The 22135-nt window shown below is 41.1% G+C and overlaps 1 protein-coding gene across 1 annotated transcript in view; it reads left to right on the plus strand.

Annotated features, from left to right (window-relative positions):
* The window catches only part of LOC124787684 (baculoviral IAP repeat-containing protein 6), a 329612-nt gene that overhangs the window by 164075 nt on the left and 143402 nt on the right, over window positions 1-22135 (plus strand). The window contains exons 35-37 of the mRNA XM_047254541.1: window positions 5963-6367; window positions 6684-6951; window positions 13660-13889. Coding sequence (XP_047110497.1) covers window positions 5963-6367; window positions 6684-6951; window positions 13660-13889 — 903 coding nt within the window. The remainder of the gene's footprint in view (window positions 1-5962; window positions 6368-6683; window positions 6952-13659; window positions 13890-22135) is intronic.

Below are 22135 nucleotides of genomic sequence, written 5' to 3' on the forward strand. Positions count from 1 at the left end.
TACATCCTCTCGCCACCACCTACTCCAGTCATGTCACAAGCATGACTTATCCCATCAAAGACAGGGCTGCCTTTGAAAGCAGTTGTGATGTACTAGCTAATCTGCAAGCAGTTGTGGTGTACTAGCCAATCTGCAACCACTGTGCTGCTTTCTACATGAGTGTGGCAGCTAACAAGCTGTCTGTTCGCGTGAATGGCCACGCCAAACTGTGGCCAAGAAAGAGCTGGACCATCCTGTTGCTGAACATGCAGCCCAACATTGTGTGCTTCACTCTAATGGCTGCTTCACATCTGGTGCCATCTAGATCCTTCATACCCACATCTGCTTTCCTGAATTGTGCAAGTGGGAACTTTCCCTTCATATGTGTAACCACTCTGGCCAAAGCTTGACTAATCCCTGTCTCCCAGTGACCTATCACCTTCCCTGCTCCAATTCCAGTAATACACACATTGTTGATCCCGCCAGTACACCAAAAAGTTCTTTCTCCTTCTCTCCCTTTCTCCTCTTCCCACAACTCTTTTGTGAGTGCGTGCATGGCACACATGGGCCCCTGCTCTTGCAGTACTCTCCCTTTTCTGTGTCACACATCTATCCTCCTCCTATTCTTCCATCCCTCCCTTGGGAACCAGGTCTTCTGTAAAATAGGCTAACCAAAACTTATGAAAGTATACTTTTTTTTTGTTTCTCTCTTTCTTGTCCTGATTTCTTTTCTCTGCTTTGGCACTTGAGGTGTCCCTTTTCATCTAACTTCCTCCCTCTGCATGCTTGAATACCGGCTCATGCTTTTAACATGTAAAGGGCAACTGGGTGCACAACTCCCAGCACCCAGGTCGAAAGGTAAGGGTTGTGCATACCCCCTGGGAAAGGCCAGGCCCAAGGAGAGGTGATTGCCTGAGCTGTTGCTTTCCCAATTGCAGATCGGTCCCAGTCTTGAGTTGGGAGGTGTGATCAGACGTGTGTACAATCACCTAAGGCAGTTGTACTCCCCTGTGTGGGGACCCCTGAAGGAAGGAGCATGCCATTGGAGATGCTGGCAATCATGGGGGATTCACCCACGATGCTTACGTCAACTCCATGTACGCAACCTCCATCTAATAAACGGAAAGGGAATAAGGCCGAAGACTTGACGAATTTTTCAGTTGCACCCTGCTGCCTCATGGTGTCATGCTGAGGTGGTCAGATGTTTTCTACAGTTAACCCATTTCATCATTCAGAAAGGTGCGGAGACAGTTGCAGGCCAATTAAAATCCTGCACTTGCTTACACAGTGGAACTTTGCTTCCAGAGACAGGCAGTGCCTTTTGAGCCCAAAAATTTAAAGTTTGTAAGGAGGCTCAGTGCAGACTGACTTCTTCATGTGGTATCATATACACAGTGTGACAGAGGAAGATGTACAACATGATCTATCTGATAAGGATATAACTCCAGTCCAATGGGTGCGTGCCTACCTGCACCCTTTTCTTAACGCTTGATTGAGTGGAGCTCCCATTGAAGATCCAGGTGGGCTATGGATTCATCAATGTCAGACCCTACATACCAAACACGATGTGTTGCTACCAATGTCAGCATTATAACCCTACTCACAAGTCCTGTAAGAATGCAGCCCAATGTGAAACTTACGGCAAGGTTGTTCATGAGGAAGATTGCCAACTTTCTTCTCCCCTCTGCACCATGTGTACTGGCAACCAAGCCACTTCATCCTGTGAATACACTGTGTTCCTCATTGAGTGAGCCATTTAGGAGATCTGGGTGAAGGAAAAGGTACCTGTCCATGTTATTTGCAAAATGTTAGCTAGCCGAAAGCATTGCCTACCACTATCCAGCAGTCACAGTACTATCTGTTGCTATGTCATGGCCCATGAATATGTGGTCTCGCAGACCTGTGATGTCCAATTGTGTGCTAAAGTTGTGAAATCGCGTAGTGCTAAGGTGACATCCTCACCTCCATCCACTAAAGTTGTTCAATCTACCACAAAATCTTCACCCATATTGGTGAAGTCGCATGTGATGCAATCAGAAGAATGGAAATTTAAAAAGGAATACTCTCAAGACCACATTTTGCACCCTTGAAGTCAGCATATGTCTGGATCCACATCTGACAAATGTGGAGGTACTGAGAAGTCGAATAAAGACCAATGTTCTTGCCCTTCTCCAACTCAGCAATCCTTTACAACAGTGATACTGTTCGGTCAACTTCCATTTCGCTGATGTGAATCACCAACCAGTTCTCAACCGTGGAGTCAGCTGACTGACCCAGATAGGCTGTTGTTACCACTGAAGAAATACTGGAACAGGTCCCTTAAGTCTCAGAACTCTTTAGTAGTACACAGCCAAAATCTGACACTTGGCAGCCACTGAAGTAAATGCCCCTTATAAGAGAAATATCTCTTATCGTCTAATGTGGCTGTTCTCCAATAAAACATTTGTGACGCCTGATCTCACAGGGCAGACTTACAGTTGCTATTGCGATAGGCATGCTCGGTTGTTTTATTCCTCCATGAAATGAAATTTTGCTCTCCTGACCACTTTGACATCTTAACACTTCATTCCAGTATTTTTTGTCCATAATTTGGAAAAAGAACTCCAGTTCATGGGCGAGTCATGATGCTCATTTGGGAAGACATTCATAGCCAAACCATTTCATTGAACACCCAGCTACAGGTGGTTGCTGTCTGTCTTTCTCTCCCTAGTTCCCCTTTTCTCTGTGTAATATCTACATACACCTGTCTTCTGATGTTACCAGGACAGACGTGCTGCAGGTTGGCACTCAGCTCATTCAGCTTTTTTGTTACTCGGCAACTTCAATGCCAACCATACCATTTGGGGCCCTCTGAGAACCAGCCCAAATGGCTGTCTCCTGGTAGATATTCTCAGCCAGCTTACTGTCATTTCTCTCAACACTGATGAACCTACGTTTCTTCAAGATCGTGCACACACTTTCTCACACCTGAATCTCTCATTCTTTACTGCATAGTGTGCCCACCTTCTAGAGTGGTCTGTCCTCTCAAACACATACTTGAGGGACCATTCCCTGTGCATAATTCATCTGCTAACTCATGTCTCATCTGTGTAAAAGATGAACTGGCAGCTTTCTAAAGCTGACTTGAGGCTCCACTCACTGGCAACCTTCGACAAACAATATTTCCACAGCAGTGATGATCAGGTAGAGTACCTTGTGAATGTTATCCTTACCACTGCAGAATGTTCCATACCCCGAACCTCTTCCCTACAGCGACATGTCCCAGTCCCTGGTGGACTTAGGAATGCCGTGACGTGGTTCTCACGTGGAGACATGCTCTCCGTGTCTCTGAACACCATCCCACAAAGGAAAACTGTATTCATTATAAACAATTGCACCCAGAGTTTTGTAGCATTAACAGAGGTAGCAAAAAAACTAGTTGGATCTCTTTTACTAATTCTTTTAACCATTTTACTCTCCCTCTTCTGTTGTTTAGGGTAACCTATATTAGATTTCCAGAAACTCCTGATTCCTGGCCTGACTAGTGAATGACGTCATTGTGGACCCTATTGATGTTTCCAACAGCTTGACACGATACTTTGCAGAATTGTCGCGCTCTACCCATTACCATCCTGCCTTCCTACCTCTGTAATAAATGGAGGTGGCTTGGGAGATATCTTCCTCTCACAGAATCGCGAAGGCTACAGTACCATTTTTACCATAAGGTACCCGAACATGCTCTCACCTCATCACGATCCTCCGCTTCAGGACCGAATGATACTCACGTTCAGATGTTGCAGCACCTATCTCTTGATGGCAGGCATTTTCTCCCTCGTGTGCATGATCGTATCTGGACAGACGGTGCATTTCCTAGTCATTGCTGTGAAGCCACTGTAATCCCCATATCCAAGTCTGGTAAGGACAAACATCTTCTATCCATCTACTGCCCAGTTTTCCTTGCCAGCAGTGTCTTCAAGGTGATAGAATGCGTGATCAGTGCTTGGCTGTTATGGTGACAGTTGAGTCTCGAAATTTGCTAAATAATGCACCTTGTGGATTTCATAAGCACTGCTCTGCAGTTGATCAACTCGTCACACTAGCAACTTAAATTGTGAACAATTTTCTGCAAAAAAATATAGACTGTAGCTGTGTTTTTTGATTTGGAGAAGGTTTACCGTACCTGCCGGAGGACGGGCGTCCTCTGTACAATGCACACATGGGATTTCCGAGGCTGCCTGCCCCATTTTATTCCAGAGTTTTTAAAAGATTGAGTTTTCAAGGTAAGAATCACAGCTTTGTAGTTGGAACACATGTTCTGAATAAATTTTACAGTAAATCTACATAGGTGCCCTGAAAGTTATATACAGAGTGAAGCAAAGGTTACACAGCGCAGTAATTTTGTGGTTGCTGTTGATTGATCTGTGTGATGGTTGTTATATCTTTATGTCAATAGTTTGACAATGTACTTCCCCACATTGATCTTCCAAATGTCATCAGTAAACAGTAGTAATGAATTTAAATAAAAAAATGTTCTCTTCATGTCACATTTTAGGTATAAACTTTCCACATCATTTGCAACTTAACATGTGAGATATTTTCGTGTACTATGTGTATATTGAACACTCATACTGATAAGATTTATTAATGCTTCTGCATACAAGATCAGTATCAAAAGTTAATCTGAGTACCATTTTAAACTGTAAAGATTGTTGATAAAATTGTTCTTCAGAAATCTGAGCCTCTCTAGGACAGGACAGTGATCCACAGAGTAATTCTTGCAACATCCGAACGTATATTTCCTCTCACTAAATCATTTCAACTACTATCCTGTTCTGAAGACATGTATCGTCCCTCAGTATGGCTCACCACTTGTGAAACAAAAATAAAACAATACACAAATCGGCACCTTTGCATTAGACGTATTATTTTATGTTAAGAGTTTCTTCCTACATAAATTACTTTTGTTGTCAGTATCATTCGTCAGGAAGATGACACAAGGATAGACATCCCTTCCAAGGAGTGGTATGTACCATTACAAATACCATTTTCCTCCCTCCATTTTGTTAGTGCACCACAGTAATGACTGTCATGATACAGCGCAGTAAGCCCAAAATGATTGTTTCCTGAGAAACAGATGTAAAGAAGTAATATGTTTCTTGAAGCATCTCAGAATGTACACCTTCGGAACGTTAACAGAAGGCCTTTGTGTGATGTCCAACATCTTTCCAACTGGAGATCATTGAACATTTCTGAGATTACAGCACGCTGATCAGAAATCTGTGACAGATCTCACATGGTCTGAAGTTCAGTTGAGGAGAAGCTAATTTGAAAAATACAAACTTCAGGTGACTCATCTACTTTCCCTAATATAACCAGTATCACATGAGAGAGTAAAAAGTAAAATTGATGCAAGTGAAACAGTTTTATAATCTTACATTTGTTGCTACTTTTTACACTTAAAGAGCTCAAAAAAGTATAAGGGAGATGGCCATTTCTCTATGGTTCATACAGAGTGTTAATGACAAACATTTCACGAATGCATCCTTTCATTCCGAATGCGTGATTTTTCTGTTATGAGAAAATTTTTACCTTAAGGATATCGTTAGCTGCTTAAGCAAATAAAAACTGAGAAAAAGTATATAATTAGAGCAGGATAAAAATATGTAGTGAAAGCTCTGACAACTCTCATCTCAAAGAATTTTGATGTCATTCACCAAACAATTATTCCTTCCAGTGCAGAATATTTTACTTCAGAGGCAATAAGTTCTCATTTGTACAGCTTTTTTGTGGCTGTCTTTGTTTTGTTATATAAAGTATATTTCTTTGTGACAATGTTGTGTAAAAGACTGCAGTGGCCAGAGGCTATGGCTTTGTGTGTGTGTGTGTGTGTGTGTGTGTGTGTGTGTGTGTGTGTGTGTGTGTGTGTGTTGGTGGGGGGGTCATTATTTTTCCATTGTGTGTCTATTTCTTTGCAGTATATGTAATTATGATGTGTGGTTTACAGAAATCTTGGATGAACATAGAACTGGTGCTACAGCTGTGGCTGATGTTGAACAGTGATAGTGCTTTTGAGCCTGTGGGTGGAGCACCTGGCTTGTTTGACCCAGGTGCTGTTCCTGCTGTACGTGTGACAACTCGAGCTGTATCAGGACTGATTTCGGCACTAGCCCAGCAACCCGGGGTATCGCTCCGTGTTTGGTGCCTTGCGTTCCAATGTCTTATACTGATGGCGAATCAGCCTCAAATTCAGACTCCGAGTGGTGAAGCTTGGTCAATGGGACTCGATGATGTCGAAGTATCTCTTCATGCTACATCTGGTGTGATTGTTGAAGATCCACAGTTTCTTCCGATGTTACTGCGTTTCCTCTCTGGTTCGAGTCTCAGTTACGTCTCATCGGACAAAGGCACTGTAAGTATTGCAAAGTGTACATAAAAACTTGGTACTGGATGAAAATCATTAGGTGTGAGACAACACCAGTATATGTAAGATATTTGGGTGTTTTTATTGCAAGAAATGCTGAAAGGATAACTGTACTAAATAATTCCAGTTGTAAAATGTAAACTGTAAAAGTGTTATGTACGAATGCTTAGGGAGTAGATTCTGATGTAATTGACAGGTGGTTGGAGACCAAAGTCTTTCTTTTGGATGCCTAATTTCTGTTCTACCTATGTGTTTGTCTTGTGTATGTGTAAGTTGGTGGTATCAGATGATTTTGGTTTTGCAGCAGGCAGGCCCCTCGGTGTGTGGAGCAATGAGAGAGCTGCTTGTTCGGCTGCAGAGCCGTTGTGATGTTATCAGCCCTGGCAGCCGATTGGGTAATTCTTTGAAGGAACTGCTGTTGCAGCTGATTTACAAGCTAGTTCAAACCACAGGTGCACTCACCAATCGCCAGGGACCTCTTGATGCACAGTGTGAATTAGTAGACTTGATATTAAATCTGAACTTCACTGCAGTAAATCTGTCAACAGCGATAAGCATTGTCGAATGTGTTGGTAAGATTTCAACGCTTTATCACGTCCAATAAATCTGTTGTTGTAGTTAAGAAATGCAGCTTCTAGTGATAGTTTCGTGATAAAATTGCAATATGTGAAATGGAATCAACAATAATTAAAATTTGTTCCTGAAGAGCCATATTTCATTTCCCACTACAAAAACTCTTAGCCTCATAGTGCATTTTGACCAGTATTTAAGAAGCTAACAGAATTATTGCATATGGGAAAACCATTTTCATTAGAGTGCTAACCAAGATTGCTACGTGCAGTGAATTTGCAGAAACCCTTTCTCAGATAACAAACATTCTGTAAAAATAATAAGCGGGGTCAGGAGAACACACACATAAAAAAAAGGTTTTCCGTATGCAAGCTTTCAGAGCCAGTGGTTCCTTTTTCCAGCAGAAGGATTTTAGGGGAACAAGAGGGGTGGAGGAAAAGGATTAGAGTTTGGAAAAATTAGTCAGAACCCTGCATCAGGAAAGACTTACTGGACAGAATGGTAAGGAAATACCCTTCTTATCCTGTCTGGTAAATCTTCCCTAACCTGGGGTTTTGGGTGACTTCCAGAACTCTAATCCTTTTCCTAAATTTTTTCAGTCTGTTTTCTTAACCCCCTTCCTTACTCTTAAGCACTCTGCTGGAAGAAGGAGCTACTGGCTCCGAAAGCTTGTATGCATAAAATCTATTTTGGTGTGTATTCCCCTGCCACCATTTGATGACTAGATTTTTTTTATCTATCCAATTACATTATGCTGTCAAAAATTGATTATTTTCATTTTTATGCAGAAATACTTAGATATATCTGTATAATATATTGTCAGTGTTGAGAAATACAGAAAACAATAATGTAAAATATACAAAAATTACCACAAATGTGTAATGTGTTACATAACAAGCAGTTTTCATTGCTTGTTCAGAAATAAATTATGCTGCTTTGGCTAACATCTTATTGAAAGTGACCTCTTTCCAACATAATGAAGGTTTTGGAGTATCAAGAATATAATACAGTCTGCGGGAACATAATTTGGAGCAATAGTTATGAGCAATTAAAGTCTGTATTTTGGGACTAAATTTTTTAGAAAAGTAAATAATGTAGCTAGTATTTTCCCATCTCCATGTAAGTGTTTTACATTTTCATGCCATGTTACTGCTTCCTGGCAGCTCAAACTTGGCAATTCTGTTCAGTTCATTTTAAAGATTACTCGCATCAGAGCAATGTGAATGTTCTGAAGTCTGCAACAATATCTGTCTTGTAAAACTACTCAGTGGAACTAAAGATATTGATACTAATCATGCTTGTGACTGAAGAGAATGTCATTTTACCATATGGTGGAACAGGAGAAAGTGGAACATTAGAGACAGACAGAGGAATTTAAAAATATCATTGAATTTTGTACTACAGGTGGATAGATACAAGTGGAATGCTGGAAAAGGAAAAATCTCATTCCCCGTTCTGGATGAGGCAGGAGACATGGCACTGGTAATATTGGGAAATATAGCTTTACAGGTCATCTTCAAAATTCAGAGTCCTAATAGTGTGCTGTAGATAACTGATCAGTTAAAGATGAGACAACAGCTTGAAGGAAGTGTATAGGAAAGATATAAATGTGAAATACAAATAAATAAAGCGTGGTGAAAAATAGCATAGGGATTGGAAAGGTGAAAATCTAGATGGGAAAAAAGAGAAAAACAATAAGAAAGATGGAGGAGAAAATATGAAAAATTAAAAAAAAAAATGTGCAAAGACAGATAAGAAAGGATAAAGCAGTATGGCATAGAAAGGGGGGTGGGAGGAAGACCATAGAGGGGCTAGTGTAAATAAAGACCAGGCAAATGATGTGGGATGTGTTGAAGAAGAGACAGTTCAAATCCCCAGAGTTTAGAATGTATATCATGGACAGGAGGCTCTATATTTCTTCTTTCAACAAATCGTTTTCATAAATCCGTATTGAAATTTTCACATACTATTATATTGTTGTGGTCTTCAGTCTGACTCTTATGATGATTGTAAAAATATATCCACTGGGTGATTTTTGACTCATTTTATAATTAGTATTCTAATTGGGATATTATTCAGTAACAAGCCGCAAGCACTTGTTTGTACCTGTGGCGATCTTTGCCAAATCTGTTTATTTCTGCATATGTTTTCTGCTTTTACATATGTGGATGTTCATCTTTTTTCGATATTTACACTACATATGGATGCATTTGTGACAGATACAGAGTGAGGGGCATCCATGAATCTGATGGATATAAAAAAGTGTTCTTTGTTAAGTTTGTGGTTAGCTACAGGAAACACAACTTACGACTTAAAATTTCTTGCATGCAGCTTTAAATAGTTAGTACTGTTAAAATGTGACTTATAGTGTTCCTCATGGTCACATCAATTGCCGAAACTTTAATTTGTATTTTAATCAGTCAGCTTAAGTTCAAAATTATGAGGGTCATCCAGAAATGAAAGAAAGATTGTGTACATCACCCACTGTCGATTCCCCACTACTGCGATTGCAAACGTGCCAGTTAGCTTGTTCCCCCGTCTCGTTGTGAGCAGAGTTTTGTTGCTGAGCGGTCATACCTCTTTGTTCTGTAACCTTTCGAAATAGTGGATCCCATTGAAAATCCTGCCAGATGCCAAGTGTGTAGTGTTGTTTGTTGTGAGAATGCAAAAAATTTTGGCCTATTGAAATTTATAAGCAAATAAAGAATATTTAGGGTGATAGTGCAAGGAACATGCCTTCATTGTTATGGAATGTTGTTGGCAAAGGTTTTCTTCATTAATGACAATGTTTGGCCTCTAGCATCAGCTCAAGCACTGCAAAAACTTCAGCGTCTTACATGGGACATTTTTTTACGTCCTTCTTACAGCTCTGACTTGGCACCATGTGATTTTTCACTATTCCCGAAACTAAATAAGTTGAGTGGAAAACAGTTAGCAAAAGATGAAGATCTCAAAGAAGCAGTGACATGCTGGCTCATGTCTTTGACGGTAGAGGAGTACAACATGAGAATTGAAAAATTGGTCCCAAGTTACATAAAGTGCCTTGACAGTTAAGATGACTACATTGAAAGATAGGGTAATGTACTGTAACTTTATTTACAAAGTTTGGTGTTGAAAAATCTTTCATTTTTATTCATTTATACCGAAATTTTCTTTACTTTCTGGATGACCCCATATGTTACAGAATATGTATAATTTAAGAAAACGGAAAATGGCGCAGAAATGACAGACAGCTTGACACACATCCTCTACATCTTTTTACACTTCCTGAGTCCCATGAGAATCTCCTCAGTTTTCCTATCAGGAAGTGCTCACATCTTACAATCACATGGTAAACTGGATGAGGCATAAACAAGAAACACAATGTGAAAATATGTTTTCTAAAACTGTTCTTTTTACCTTCCTCAAGATCTCTTAGCATCATTTGTACTTAATTTAATTACCTTATAATGAATGAAAAGGGTTGAAGTACATGTCTTTTAAGTTGTGAATTGAATGTTCAAACAGACAAAGGGCTTGCAGACACTTGTTGTTTGATACATCCCACAGTATCTCATGTTGGCATCTGCCTGTCATCTTCAGGTGAGCTATCAAAAACTTATGAAGACTTGCTGCAATACACAGTATACAGCATGCAGTGGGTATTCCATACATTCATCAGAACCAGGTTGATAGACATGTCACACTTCCTGGCAGCAGTGTCATCACTGGTGGAACTGTGGAACAGCTGTACTCTGCGTTACCACTCGCCGTGGCCATTGGCACACACTGTCGTCTTCGATTAGAACAAATTGTGGAGATGATGGGGTTCCGTGCGCTGTCCAACTGTTAGCTGCAGTCACAGTTCATCAGCTTCTCCTCCAGGTGTATTTCCACTAATTCTTCAATAATGCAGACCCAAAAAGATGTTTTTGTGTTCAGAATCATACTCCATTGAATGTTCAGTGGAAATACAGTGTGCAGCAGTAGAAGACTTGCTTAGTTGTCAAAGGCGAGTACATTGTTGAGGTTCAGTTCAACATTCTTTCACCATAAGTGTGATCTGTCCTATGTAAGCCATGCCACACTGACAAGGTAGTTTGTAAATTACGGCCTTCCGCAATTACAAGTTGTCCTTCTCTAATTCCAAAAGATTTGCAGTCGTAGGTGGGGGACAGAAAATCATTTTCAGCTGAAATTTATAGAGGAATCTTGCTATTTTAAATGAAATGTTGCTGACAAAAAGGAAGAAAATCTACAGAGTTTGCTGGCATGTTCTCTTCTTTATGCGTTTCCTGAGTCTTGGTTTTAACTGACAGTGTCCTGTCAATTTGCTAGGTGGTAAATCCGTTTCTTCTGAACACTGTTTTCAGGTGGGCGAGCTCCTTAGGCAATCTATCCAAATATGAGACAGTGAGAACTCTTTGTAAAATGTAAACTTTCACAGCTGGAATTGTCACAATTAATAAAATATTCCGGGCTATTATGCCATGGTCGAAGGGATTTCACTTTAAAAGCTAACATTTCGTCCCCATCTGCAGAGGACATTTTCAAGGGGGTTGTAGCTTTGGCAAATGTCCAATTCTCACCTTGGTTCACTGCAGGATGTGAATTGGACATTCGACAAAGCTACGCCTTGAAATTGTCTCCCACAGTTGGGGATGAAACTTCGGATTTTAAAGTGAAATCCCTTCGACCATGGCATAATAGACTGAAATATTTTGTTCATTGTGTGAAGTGCGCTTCCTGCGTATGAATGTTTTAAGCATGCTCATAGCTTGCAACGGATGATAACTTGATGCTTTCAAATACAAATCAGGATGAGTGGACATATGATCAACTGAATTCCCCCGAGATATAGCATTCTTTCGTCTAACCAAGACGTCCAAGAAAGGCAGACATCCACCTTTCTCTACTGCCATAGTGAATCAAATGTTGTTATGAATGGAGTAGAGGTGGTGATGAAAGTCCATCAGTTTATCTTCTCCATGAGGCCACACTATGAAAGCATTATCCACATGCCTCCAAAATATGTTTGATTTAAGGGCAGATGATTCACGTGCTCTCGCCTTGAAATCCTCCATAAAAAGGTTGGCCATCAAGGGATACAGAGGGCTGTCCATGACAGTGCCATCAGTCTGTTCGGAATATTCTTGTTTGAACATGAGGTAGGTTCAGGATAGTGTGTGCTGAAACAAAGCTGTGAGCCCACCTGAAACTATTTGCCAATTAGTGTCAAAGAATCTGCAAAAGGGACCTATGTAAAAGGTGGTACCACATCGAACTGTGGTCAGAACTGCTTAGGCGGAGAGCCCCAATCTATTGATAAAGTTAGCTAAGTTACAGATGCGATGTGAGCATTTGCCGATGAACGGTACTGCAAAGGACAGTTGAGTTCCACAGTTCCACCATTGAGGTGCTGCCACCAGGAAGTGTGATCAGTATGTCAACCTGATTTTGATGCATGCACAGAATACGAGCAGAACTACATATATTGTGGAACGGAGCAAGTCTTCATCAGTTTTCGGTGACCAACTTCAAGATGACTGGCAGGTGCCCATTTGAAATATCGTGGGATGTATTAAACGACGACTTCTGCAATGCTGAAATTTGTTTTAACATGTCTTAAAGTTACTGGAACAGAGTGAAATTATCGTTGTTGATGTATAACTATGGAATGACAGTTATAGAACCTGATGGATTTGGAGTGCTAGAGACTTTTTCAAAAAGATTTAAGAACTTTTCCTAGTGCAGGAAAATAAGTTTAAATGGTTGTCAGTTTCAAAATGTTTTATGATGGCTAGCAAAAGAAGTTAGCCATGGTCTATTATGCTGTATGTACTTAAATCTTGAAATCTATCATTCAAGTAATGATCATTTTCATCCTGCCCCCTTCCCTGATTTCTACACAGACACACTGTGGGATAGAGATAGATAGAGAGAGAGAGAGAGAGAGAGAGAGAGAGAGATGATTGTTAAGTCAGTCATATATATTTAAACCAGTAGCAGTGTGTGCCGTGAAATTACAAGTGAACTAAGTTACCTTGTTTGAACTGATGTGCTTCTCTTTTTACTGTTTCCACTTGTTAATTATGTGATTGTGTATGTTTCTTCTGTCAGTGACAGGATAACGTTTTTCAGTATATTAATATTTTAACTATTGCTCTATGTTAAAGGTTTCTATTCCAATGGCTAGTTGTATATGAAAATTGTTTAATTGTACATTGGTTTTCCACAAAATGTAATTTTAAAAATATTTTAGATTCAGTCTCAGGTTAGACATGATATCATTAACAGTTTTTGACTTCAAGTTGTCATCAGATGCTTTGAGTACATTACATAGTGAGTTCCTCTTCAGGCCTATTCAGTTGTTGAGTTACTAAACATAAAGTGTTCAAATCATGTAATAATTACTTGGAAGTAAGTCAAAAATGGTAATGATACCACTTGTATGGTTCTAGCTGAAATACATAATTAAAAAAATTACAAAAGGCAGTTTGCCTTTTCTGTGTAAGTAAATAAGACTGACATATTGACATATTTTTCATCATCATGATGCATTGCCATTTTCTGTAAATAAGAAATACCAGTCACATTTTACATGTGAAGTTTGAAATTATACTATTACATCTTACCCAAAAAGATTTTATTCTAAAATAGAATATGGTTTTGTTTGGAGGGAAGTAATTATTTCTACTCAGTACGTTCCTCTCTGGTTTATAATTTTTCAGCAAATTTGGCATACAATTACATTTTGAGCTCGGAGAAGGTGCGTTGCAGAAGTATATCGGAACCTTCCATCGGCACAAATGATGCTTCTTCATGTTTTGGAGGCCTTTTTGCATCAGTACTGGGAAGTGAATCAAAACAAAGTAGACCAGCTACTTGGGATGCTTTATTGTGTAATCTTCTGAAGTTATGCTGTCACATAGTGCAGACACCATTATCCAACAATAATGAGGTATGTGAGAATTGGAAATCATTATGCATCATACTTTCCTGTTTTTTTGTGTGTGTGTGTGTGTGTGTGTGTGTGTGTGTGTGTGTTTTTTAGGGGGACAGGTGTGCATTGTTTTTATATGGGTTAAATTACAACTGCCATTGTGTTTTGCAACTGCCCCCCCCCCCCCCCCCCCACACACACACAGGGGGGGAGGGGGGGATTGTCTAGAAATTGTGGTCAGAATGAGGTAAGGGGTAGTGTTGCGTGGAACAGGATGGAGGAAGAGGGGAGGGTAATATGCGGTGAAATGAAGGGAGCAGCAAGATTTAAGATAATGAGGAACAGCGAGGAAGAGGTAGGAATGTGACACCTGCAGGCAGGGTTCACAAGATATTTCACTTGCTCTGTAGGTGGTGAGGATTGGGGAAGCCTGAAGGCAGTGTAGGTTATAGGGAGAGCTGGACTACTGAGAGAACTGTGTGAATAAAGGTTCATAGACCAGACACCTTTGAATCAAAATAATGGGAATGGAAACTGGTGAAAAGTGAAAACAAAAGGAGTGGGGGAAGTGGAGAACAGGAACCAGCCAAGAGTGAAGCCAGGGTGTTGTGAGTATAGGGTGTGTTGGAATGACAATCTGTATCTACCAGTGTATAACTACAGATTTCCTGAGCATAAAGCAAGGACACACAATATCTCAACAGGAGAGTTGGAAGAAACACGATGGCAGAAGGATAGCCAGTACTATAATGTGCAACATGGTCAGTCTAGATGATCTGGGTTTACAGATTGGACAGTCTACAGATGATATCTAATTTCAAGGAAACTTCCCCAGTCACCTCTGTGAGTAGTATGGAGATCCACAACTAAATTGGTGCAAGAGGCTTAGAAAATAGAAATATTAATTTTGTATGAACATCACCACAAGTTTGCATTTGCAAGCTAATTGTAGAGCTTTAGAGAGTGTAACCTACACATATAGTTATCAGCTACTATGTGATTTGCATGTAGTAACATAAGTTTGTTTTAATCATCAGACATGTTACTAATGTTATATTGTATGGACTGCTTGTTGTGTATGACAGTTGCCAGTAAAATTTAAATCAATTTTTTAAAAAAGCTATAGCTAAGTTGGTTCCTTTGATATGTGACCCAACCACAGATGGAAACAGATATACATACACTCCTGGAAATGGAAAAAAGAACACATTGACACCGGTGTGTCAGACCCACCATACTTGCTCCGGACACTGCAAGAGGGCTGTACAAGCAATGATCACACGCATGGCACAGTGGACACACCAGGAACCGCGGTGTTGGCCGTCGAATGGCGCTAGCTGCGCAGCATTTGTGCACCGCCGCCGTCAGTGTCAGCCAGTTTGCCATGGCATACGGAGCTCCATCGCAGTCTTTAACACTGGTAGCATGCCGCGACAGCGTAGACGTGAACCGTATGTGCAGTTGACGGACTTTGAGCGAGGGCGTATAGTGGGCATGCGGGAGGCCGGGTGGACGTACCGCCGAATTGCTCAACACGTGGGGCGTGAGGTCTCCACAGTACATCGATGTTGTCGCCAGTGGTCGGCGGAAGGTGCACGTGCCCGTCGACCTGGGGCTGGACCGCAGCGACGCATGGATGCACGCCAAGACCATAGGATCCTACGCAGTGCCGTAGGGGACCGCACCGCCACTTCCCAGCAAATTAGGGACACTGTTGCTCCTGGGGTATCGGCGAGGACCATTCGCAACCGTCTCCATGAAGCTGGGCTATGGTCCCGCACACCGTTAGGCCGTCTTCCGCTCACGCCCCAACATCGTGCAGCCCGCCTCCAGTGGTGTCGCGACAGGCATGAATGGAGGGACGAATGGAGACGTGTCGTCTTCAGCGAAGAGAGCCGCTTCTGCCTTGGTGCCAATGATGGTCGTATGCGTGTTTGGCGCCGTGCAGGTGAGCGCCACAATCAGGACTGCATACGACCGAGGCACATAGGGCCAACACCCGGCATCATGGTGTGGGGAGCGATCTCCTACACTGGCCGTACACCACTGGTGATCGTCGAGGGGACTCTGAATAGTGCACGATATATCCAAACCGTCATCGAACCCATCGTTCTACCATTCCTAGACCGGCAAGGGAACTTGCTGTTCCAACAGGACAATGCACGTCCGCATGTATCCCGTGCCACCCAACGTGCTCTAGAAGGTGTAAGTCAACTACCCTGGCCAGCAAGATCTCCGGATCTGTCCCCCATTGAGCATGTTTGGGACTGGATGAAGCGTCGTCTCACGCGGTCTGCACGTCCAGCACGAACGCTGGTCCAACTGAGGCGCCAGGTGGAAATGGCATGGCAAGCCGTTCCACAGGACTACATCCAGCATCTCTACGATCGTCTCCATGGGAGAATAGCAGCCTGCATTGCTGCGAAAGGTGGATATACACTGTACTAGTGCCGACATTGTGCATGCTCTGTTGCCTGTGTCTATGTGCCTGTGGTTCTGTCAGTGTGATCATGTGATGTATCTGACCCCAGGGATGTGTCAATAAAGTTTCCCCTTCCTGGGACAATGAATTCACGGTGTTCTTATTTCAATTTCCGGGAGTGTATGAGAGAACTTATCCAGGAGATGCTGGTTGTTGCATAGGACAGTTCTCGTACTTGAATCGTTCACTTTGATATTATCAAGTTTTAGTTCACGTATTTCACATCTGACACTAAAGCAGAGCCTTGCTGGTTGCAGTTTGCACTTCATGTATTGCACTAGCCACATTAGAGGAAAACAGGCTTCTAACTTTAACACATGAAAAAACTGCTCATTTGATTCCACTTGTACTCAGTAATTGATTCCAAAATATTGATCACTTGTATATAGAGAGTGATCTTTGGATGTGAGAGCCATGTGTGTTTGTCAACAACTGCTTAAATTCATTCTTTAGCTAAGTTACACAATCAAGAACAACCAGAAAATATCTAAAATTTAAAATTCTAACCCAGAATCAACAAATCTGAATTCAATATCCCTCTTTTTGTAAATCGTATCACATTCTTCCCTGACTCTATTACTTAATGCAAGGAAAGGTTCTTAAATAAATTTTAGAGGTAACTTTATCTAATTAACACTTCTATTCATTTCATTTATTTCACAGTTCGCGATGACATAAGTCATTAGATATACCTATGCAAAACTACTGCCTCATTAACTGTACACATTTAATGACATTTGCCCATAAGACTGATACATGAATTTGTGCTATAAAATGTACCATTGACATTTGTGTTTTATAACCAACAGGTGAGAAATATTAATATTTACTGTGCAACATATGCGCTCTGAACTTGTATCTGAAACAAAGACAGCTCTTGCTTTGATACTTCTTTGTTTATACATTTATATAGCATATCTTTATCATATTCTTTCAGTATCTTGTGGTTATTTTGAAGCACTGTTACAAGCTGTTCCTAATTGATCCATTTACTAAAGCCTTTGAGAAATAATGTGTAGCCACTGTTTTTCTGCCAGGGTTCAGTCCAGTGTGCTTTGACCATGTCACTTCACATTGTTCTACTTGTGTCCAATGTGTGCCACTGTATAGCTTTATTTGAATCAAGAGCGACAGGTGACTCACCCGTCTGTTGTGTTTCCTTGAACTGCTGATTTGGCTGCTTTGGGCCACCATAACATTCATCTCGTTCACATTATGTAAAACTGTAAAAACTTGTGATATTGCTACAGAATCTTACATATTTTTCTACATCTAAATCATTCACAAATATCTCACCACAGATATTAAACACATACAAGGAAACCACGGACCTTGCCATTGGTGAGGCGGCTTGCGTGTCTCAGTGATGCAGATAGCCGTACTGTAAGTGCAACCACAACAGAGGGGTATCTGTTGAGAGGCTAGGCAAATGTGTGGTTCCTGAAGAGGGGCAGCAGCCTTTTCAGTAGTTGCAGGGGCAACTGCCTGGATGATTGACTGATCTAGCCTTGTAACATTAATCAAATCGGCCTTGCTGTGCTGGTATTGTGAACGCCTGAAAGCAAGGGGAAACTATAGCCATAATTTTTCCTGAGGTCATGCAGCTCTAGTCAAATGATGATGGCATCCTCTTGGGTAAAATATTCCAGAGGTAAAATAGTCCCCCATTAAGATCTCCGGCCGGCGACTACTCGGGAGGACGTCGTTATCAGGAGAAAGTAAACTGACATTCTTATCGGAACATGGAATGTCAGATCCCTTAAATGGGCAGGTAGGTTAGAAAATTTAAAAAGGGAAATGGATAGATCAAAAATTAGGTATAATGGGAATTAGTGAAGTTTGGTGGCAGGAGGAACAAGACTTCTGGTCAGGTGAATACAGGGCTATAAATACAAAATTAAATAGAGGTAACACAGGAGTGGCTTTCATAATGAAAAAAAAGTAGGAGCGTGGGTAAGCTATTATGAACAGCGTAGTGAATGCATTATTGTAGCTAAGATGGGCTCTAAGCCAACACCTCCCACAGTAGTACAAGTTTATATGCCAACTAGCTCCACAGATGATGAAGAGATTGAAGAAATGCATGACGAGAGAAAAGAAATTATTCAGATAGTGAAGGGAAACGAAAATTTAATAGTCATGGGGGACTGGAATTCAGTAGTAGGAAAAGGAAGAGAAGGAAACATAGTAGGTGAACATGAAATGGGGGTAGGAAATGAAAGAGGAAGCTGCCTGGTAGAATTTTGCACAGAGCATAACTTAATCATAGGTAACACTTGGTTCAAGAATCATAAAAGAAGGTTGTATACATGGAAGAATCCTGTAGATACTAGAAGGTATCAGATAGATTATATAATGGTAAGACAGAGATTTAGGAGCCATATTTTAAATTGTAAGATTTTTCCATGGGCAGGTGTGGTTATGAACTGTAGATTAAAACTGAAGAAACTGCAAAAAGGTGGGAATTTAAGGAAATGGGACCTGGACAAACTGAAAGAACCAGAGGTACAGAGCTTCAGGGAGAGCATTAGGGAACGCCTGACAGGAATGGGGGAAAGAAATACAGTAGAAGAAGAATGGGTAGCTCTGAGGGATGAAGTAGTGAATGCAGCAGAGGATCAAGTAGGTAAAAAGACAAGGGCTAGTAGAAATCCTTGGGTAACAGAAGATATATTGTATTTAATTGATGAAAGGAGAAAATATAAAAATGCAGTAAATGAAGCAGGCAAAAAGGAATACAAACATCTCAAAAATGAGATTGACAGGAAGTGCAAAATGGCTAAGCAAGGATGGCTAGAGGACAAATGTAAGGATGTAGAGGCATATATCACTAGGGGTAAGACAGATACAGCCTACAGGAAAATTAAAGAGACCTTTGGAGAAAAGGGGACCACTTGTATGAATATCAAGAGCTCAGAAGGAAAACCAGTTCCAAGCAAAGAAGGGAAAGCAGAAAGGTGGAAGGAATATATAGAGGGTCTAGACAAGGGCGACATACTCGAGGGCAATATTATGGAAATGGAAGAGGAAGTAGATGAAGATGAAATGGGAGATATGATACTGCATGAAGAATTTGACAGGACACTGAAAGGCCGAAGTCGAAACAAGGCCCCAGGAGTAGACAACATTCCATTAGAACTACTGATAGCGTTGGGAGAGCCACCCCTGACAAAACTCTACCATCTGGTGAGCAAGCAACACGCAAAATACCGTCAGACTTCAAGAAGAATAAAATAATTCCAGTCCCAAAGAAAGCTGGTGTTGGCTAGGTGAAAATTACCAAACTATCAGTTTAATAAGTCACGGCTGCAAAATACTAACACGAATTCTTTACGGACAAATGGAAAGACTGGTAGAAGCCGACCTCAGCGAAGATCAGTTTGGATTCCGCAGAAATGTTGGAACACATGAGGCAATACTGACCTTGCGAATTATCTTAGAAGAAAGATTAAGGAAAGGCAAACCTAAATTTCTAGTATTTATAGACTGAGAAAGCTTTTGACAATATTGCCTGGAATACTCTCTTTCAGATTCTGAAGGTGGTAGGGGTAAAATACAGGGAGCAAAAGGCTGTTTACAATTTGCACAGAAACCAGACGGCAGTTCTAAGAGTCAAGGGGCATGAAAGGGAAGCAGTAGTTGGGAAGGGAGTGAGACAGGGTTGTAGCCTCTCCCCAATGTTACTCAATCTGTATATTGAGCAAGCAGTAAAGGAAATAAAAGAGAAATTTGGAGTAGGAAATAAAATCCATGGAGAAGAAATAAAAACTTTTGAGATTTTCCGATGACATTGTAATTCTGTCAGAGACAGCAAAGTATCTGGAAGAGCAGTTGAACGGAATGGACAGTGTCTTGAAAGGAGGATATAAGATGAACATCAACAAACACAAATCGAAAATAATGGAATGTAGTCGAATGAAATGGGTGATGCTGAGGAATTAGATTGGGAAACGAGACACTAAAAGTAGTAGATGAGTTTTGCTGTTTGGGGAGCAAAATAACTTATAATGGTCCATGTAGAGAGGATATAAAATCTTGACTGGCTATGGCAAGGAAAGCAGATCTGAAGAAAAGACATTTAACATCAAGTATAGATTTAAGTGTCAGGAAGTCTTTTCTGAAAGTATTTATATGGAGTGTAACCATGTGTGGAAGTGAAACATGGACGATAAATAGTGTAGACAAGAAGAGAGTAGAAGCTTTCGAAATGTGGTTCTACAGATGAATGCTGAAGATTAGATGGGTAGATCACGTAACTAATGATGATGTACTGAATAGAATTGGGGAGAAGAGGAATTTGTGGCACAACCTGAATAGAAGAAGGGATCGTTTGGTAGAACATGTTCTGAGACGTCAAGGGAGCACCAATTTAGTATTGGAGGGCAGCGTGGAGGGTAAAAATTGTAGAGTGTGACCAAGAGATGAATACACCAAGCAGATTCAGAAGGATGTAGGCTGCAGTATGTATTGGGAGATGAAGAAGCTTGCACAGGATAGATTAGCATGGAGAGCTGCATCAAACCAATCTCTGGGCTGAAGACCACAACAACAACAACAACAACAACAACAACGTGGGAAGATCATAAAGTAACACTCAATAATTTTACTACCAAAAGGTTTAATAGATAACAAAATAAAAAAGAATCACAAACGAGCTTACATCTTTTACCTTCTTTTCTACATAGTCACCAACATTCCTGCCATTGTGGTGCCAGTTTTAGTGTGTGTCCTGTTTGTGTAAGTTATGTGTCCTGTTTTGTGTAAGTCCATTTGGCTGGGGTATAGCCATTGGTGGACTGCAGATTTCATGTCCACATCTGTCTCGAAGTGTTGGCTGGCCAGGAATTTCTTCATGGGGCCAAACAGATGAAAGTCCAATGGCAGAAGTTCCAGACTATGGTGGTTACTGGAACTTCCCCCCCCCCCCCCCCCCCCCCCCCACACACACACACACACACACACACACACACACACACACACACACACACACACACACACACACACTTGGTGATTTTTTAATAAACAATAGTAGTCACCTGGGAGACAAGTGTTGTTATGGAGAAGTTTGACACAATCAGCATTAATCTTGTGACATTTGTTGTGAAGGGCATGATGCAACTTAACCAAAGTTTTAATGTAGACTGCACCATTTACGGTGGTCCCATGTTCATAAGTCCACCAATAACACACCATGCATATCCCAGAACACTGTCACAAGCACTTTCTTAGCAGAGTGAGTCACCTTGAATGTTTTTTGGGCTGGAGAACCAACATGTTTCCACTCCCAAAGATCTGCTCAGCCTTGGGCATGCAGTGGTACACCCATGACTTGTCACCATTGGCGATTCCTTTTGGAAAGTCATGCCCTTCTGTGGCATGACACACAAAAAGATTCAAGCTTGTCATCATTCCGTTGCCCTTGTGGTTGTCTGTCGCGATAAGGTTCATAGTTGCCCTTGTTGGTCATTCAAAATCGTTGCCTCAATGACTCTGACATGTTTTGGGGTTGCAGCTGTTACCAGCCACCTGGAGCATGGCAAATCACTTAGGGTTCACATGGCTGTCTTGGAAGCATGCACACCACCTATAAATATTGCTACAGTCCATACAGTCATCCACATACATGTTATGCATGTCGATTTGAATTTCACTTGTTTCATGCCCTTTGGCCCATAAGTATGTCCCGCAGTTCGGGCTTCTCTAGCTAGAGCAGCACATGAAAACAAAATAACCTCTTTAGTGCAAACCTCAAGGTATATCGTTGCGATATTTCAATATTCCA

The sequence above is a fragment of the Schistocerca piceifrons genome, chromosome 1 (assembly GCF_021461385.2).
Source record: "Schistocerca piceifrons isolate TAMUIC-IGC-003096 chromosome 1, iqSchPice1.1, whole genome shotgun sequence".
NCBI classification, from domain to species: Eukaryota; Metazoa; Arthropoda; class Insecta; order Orthoptera; family Acrididae; genus Schistocerca; species Schistocerca piceifrons.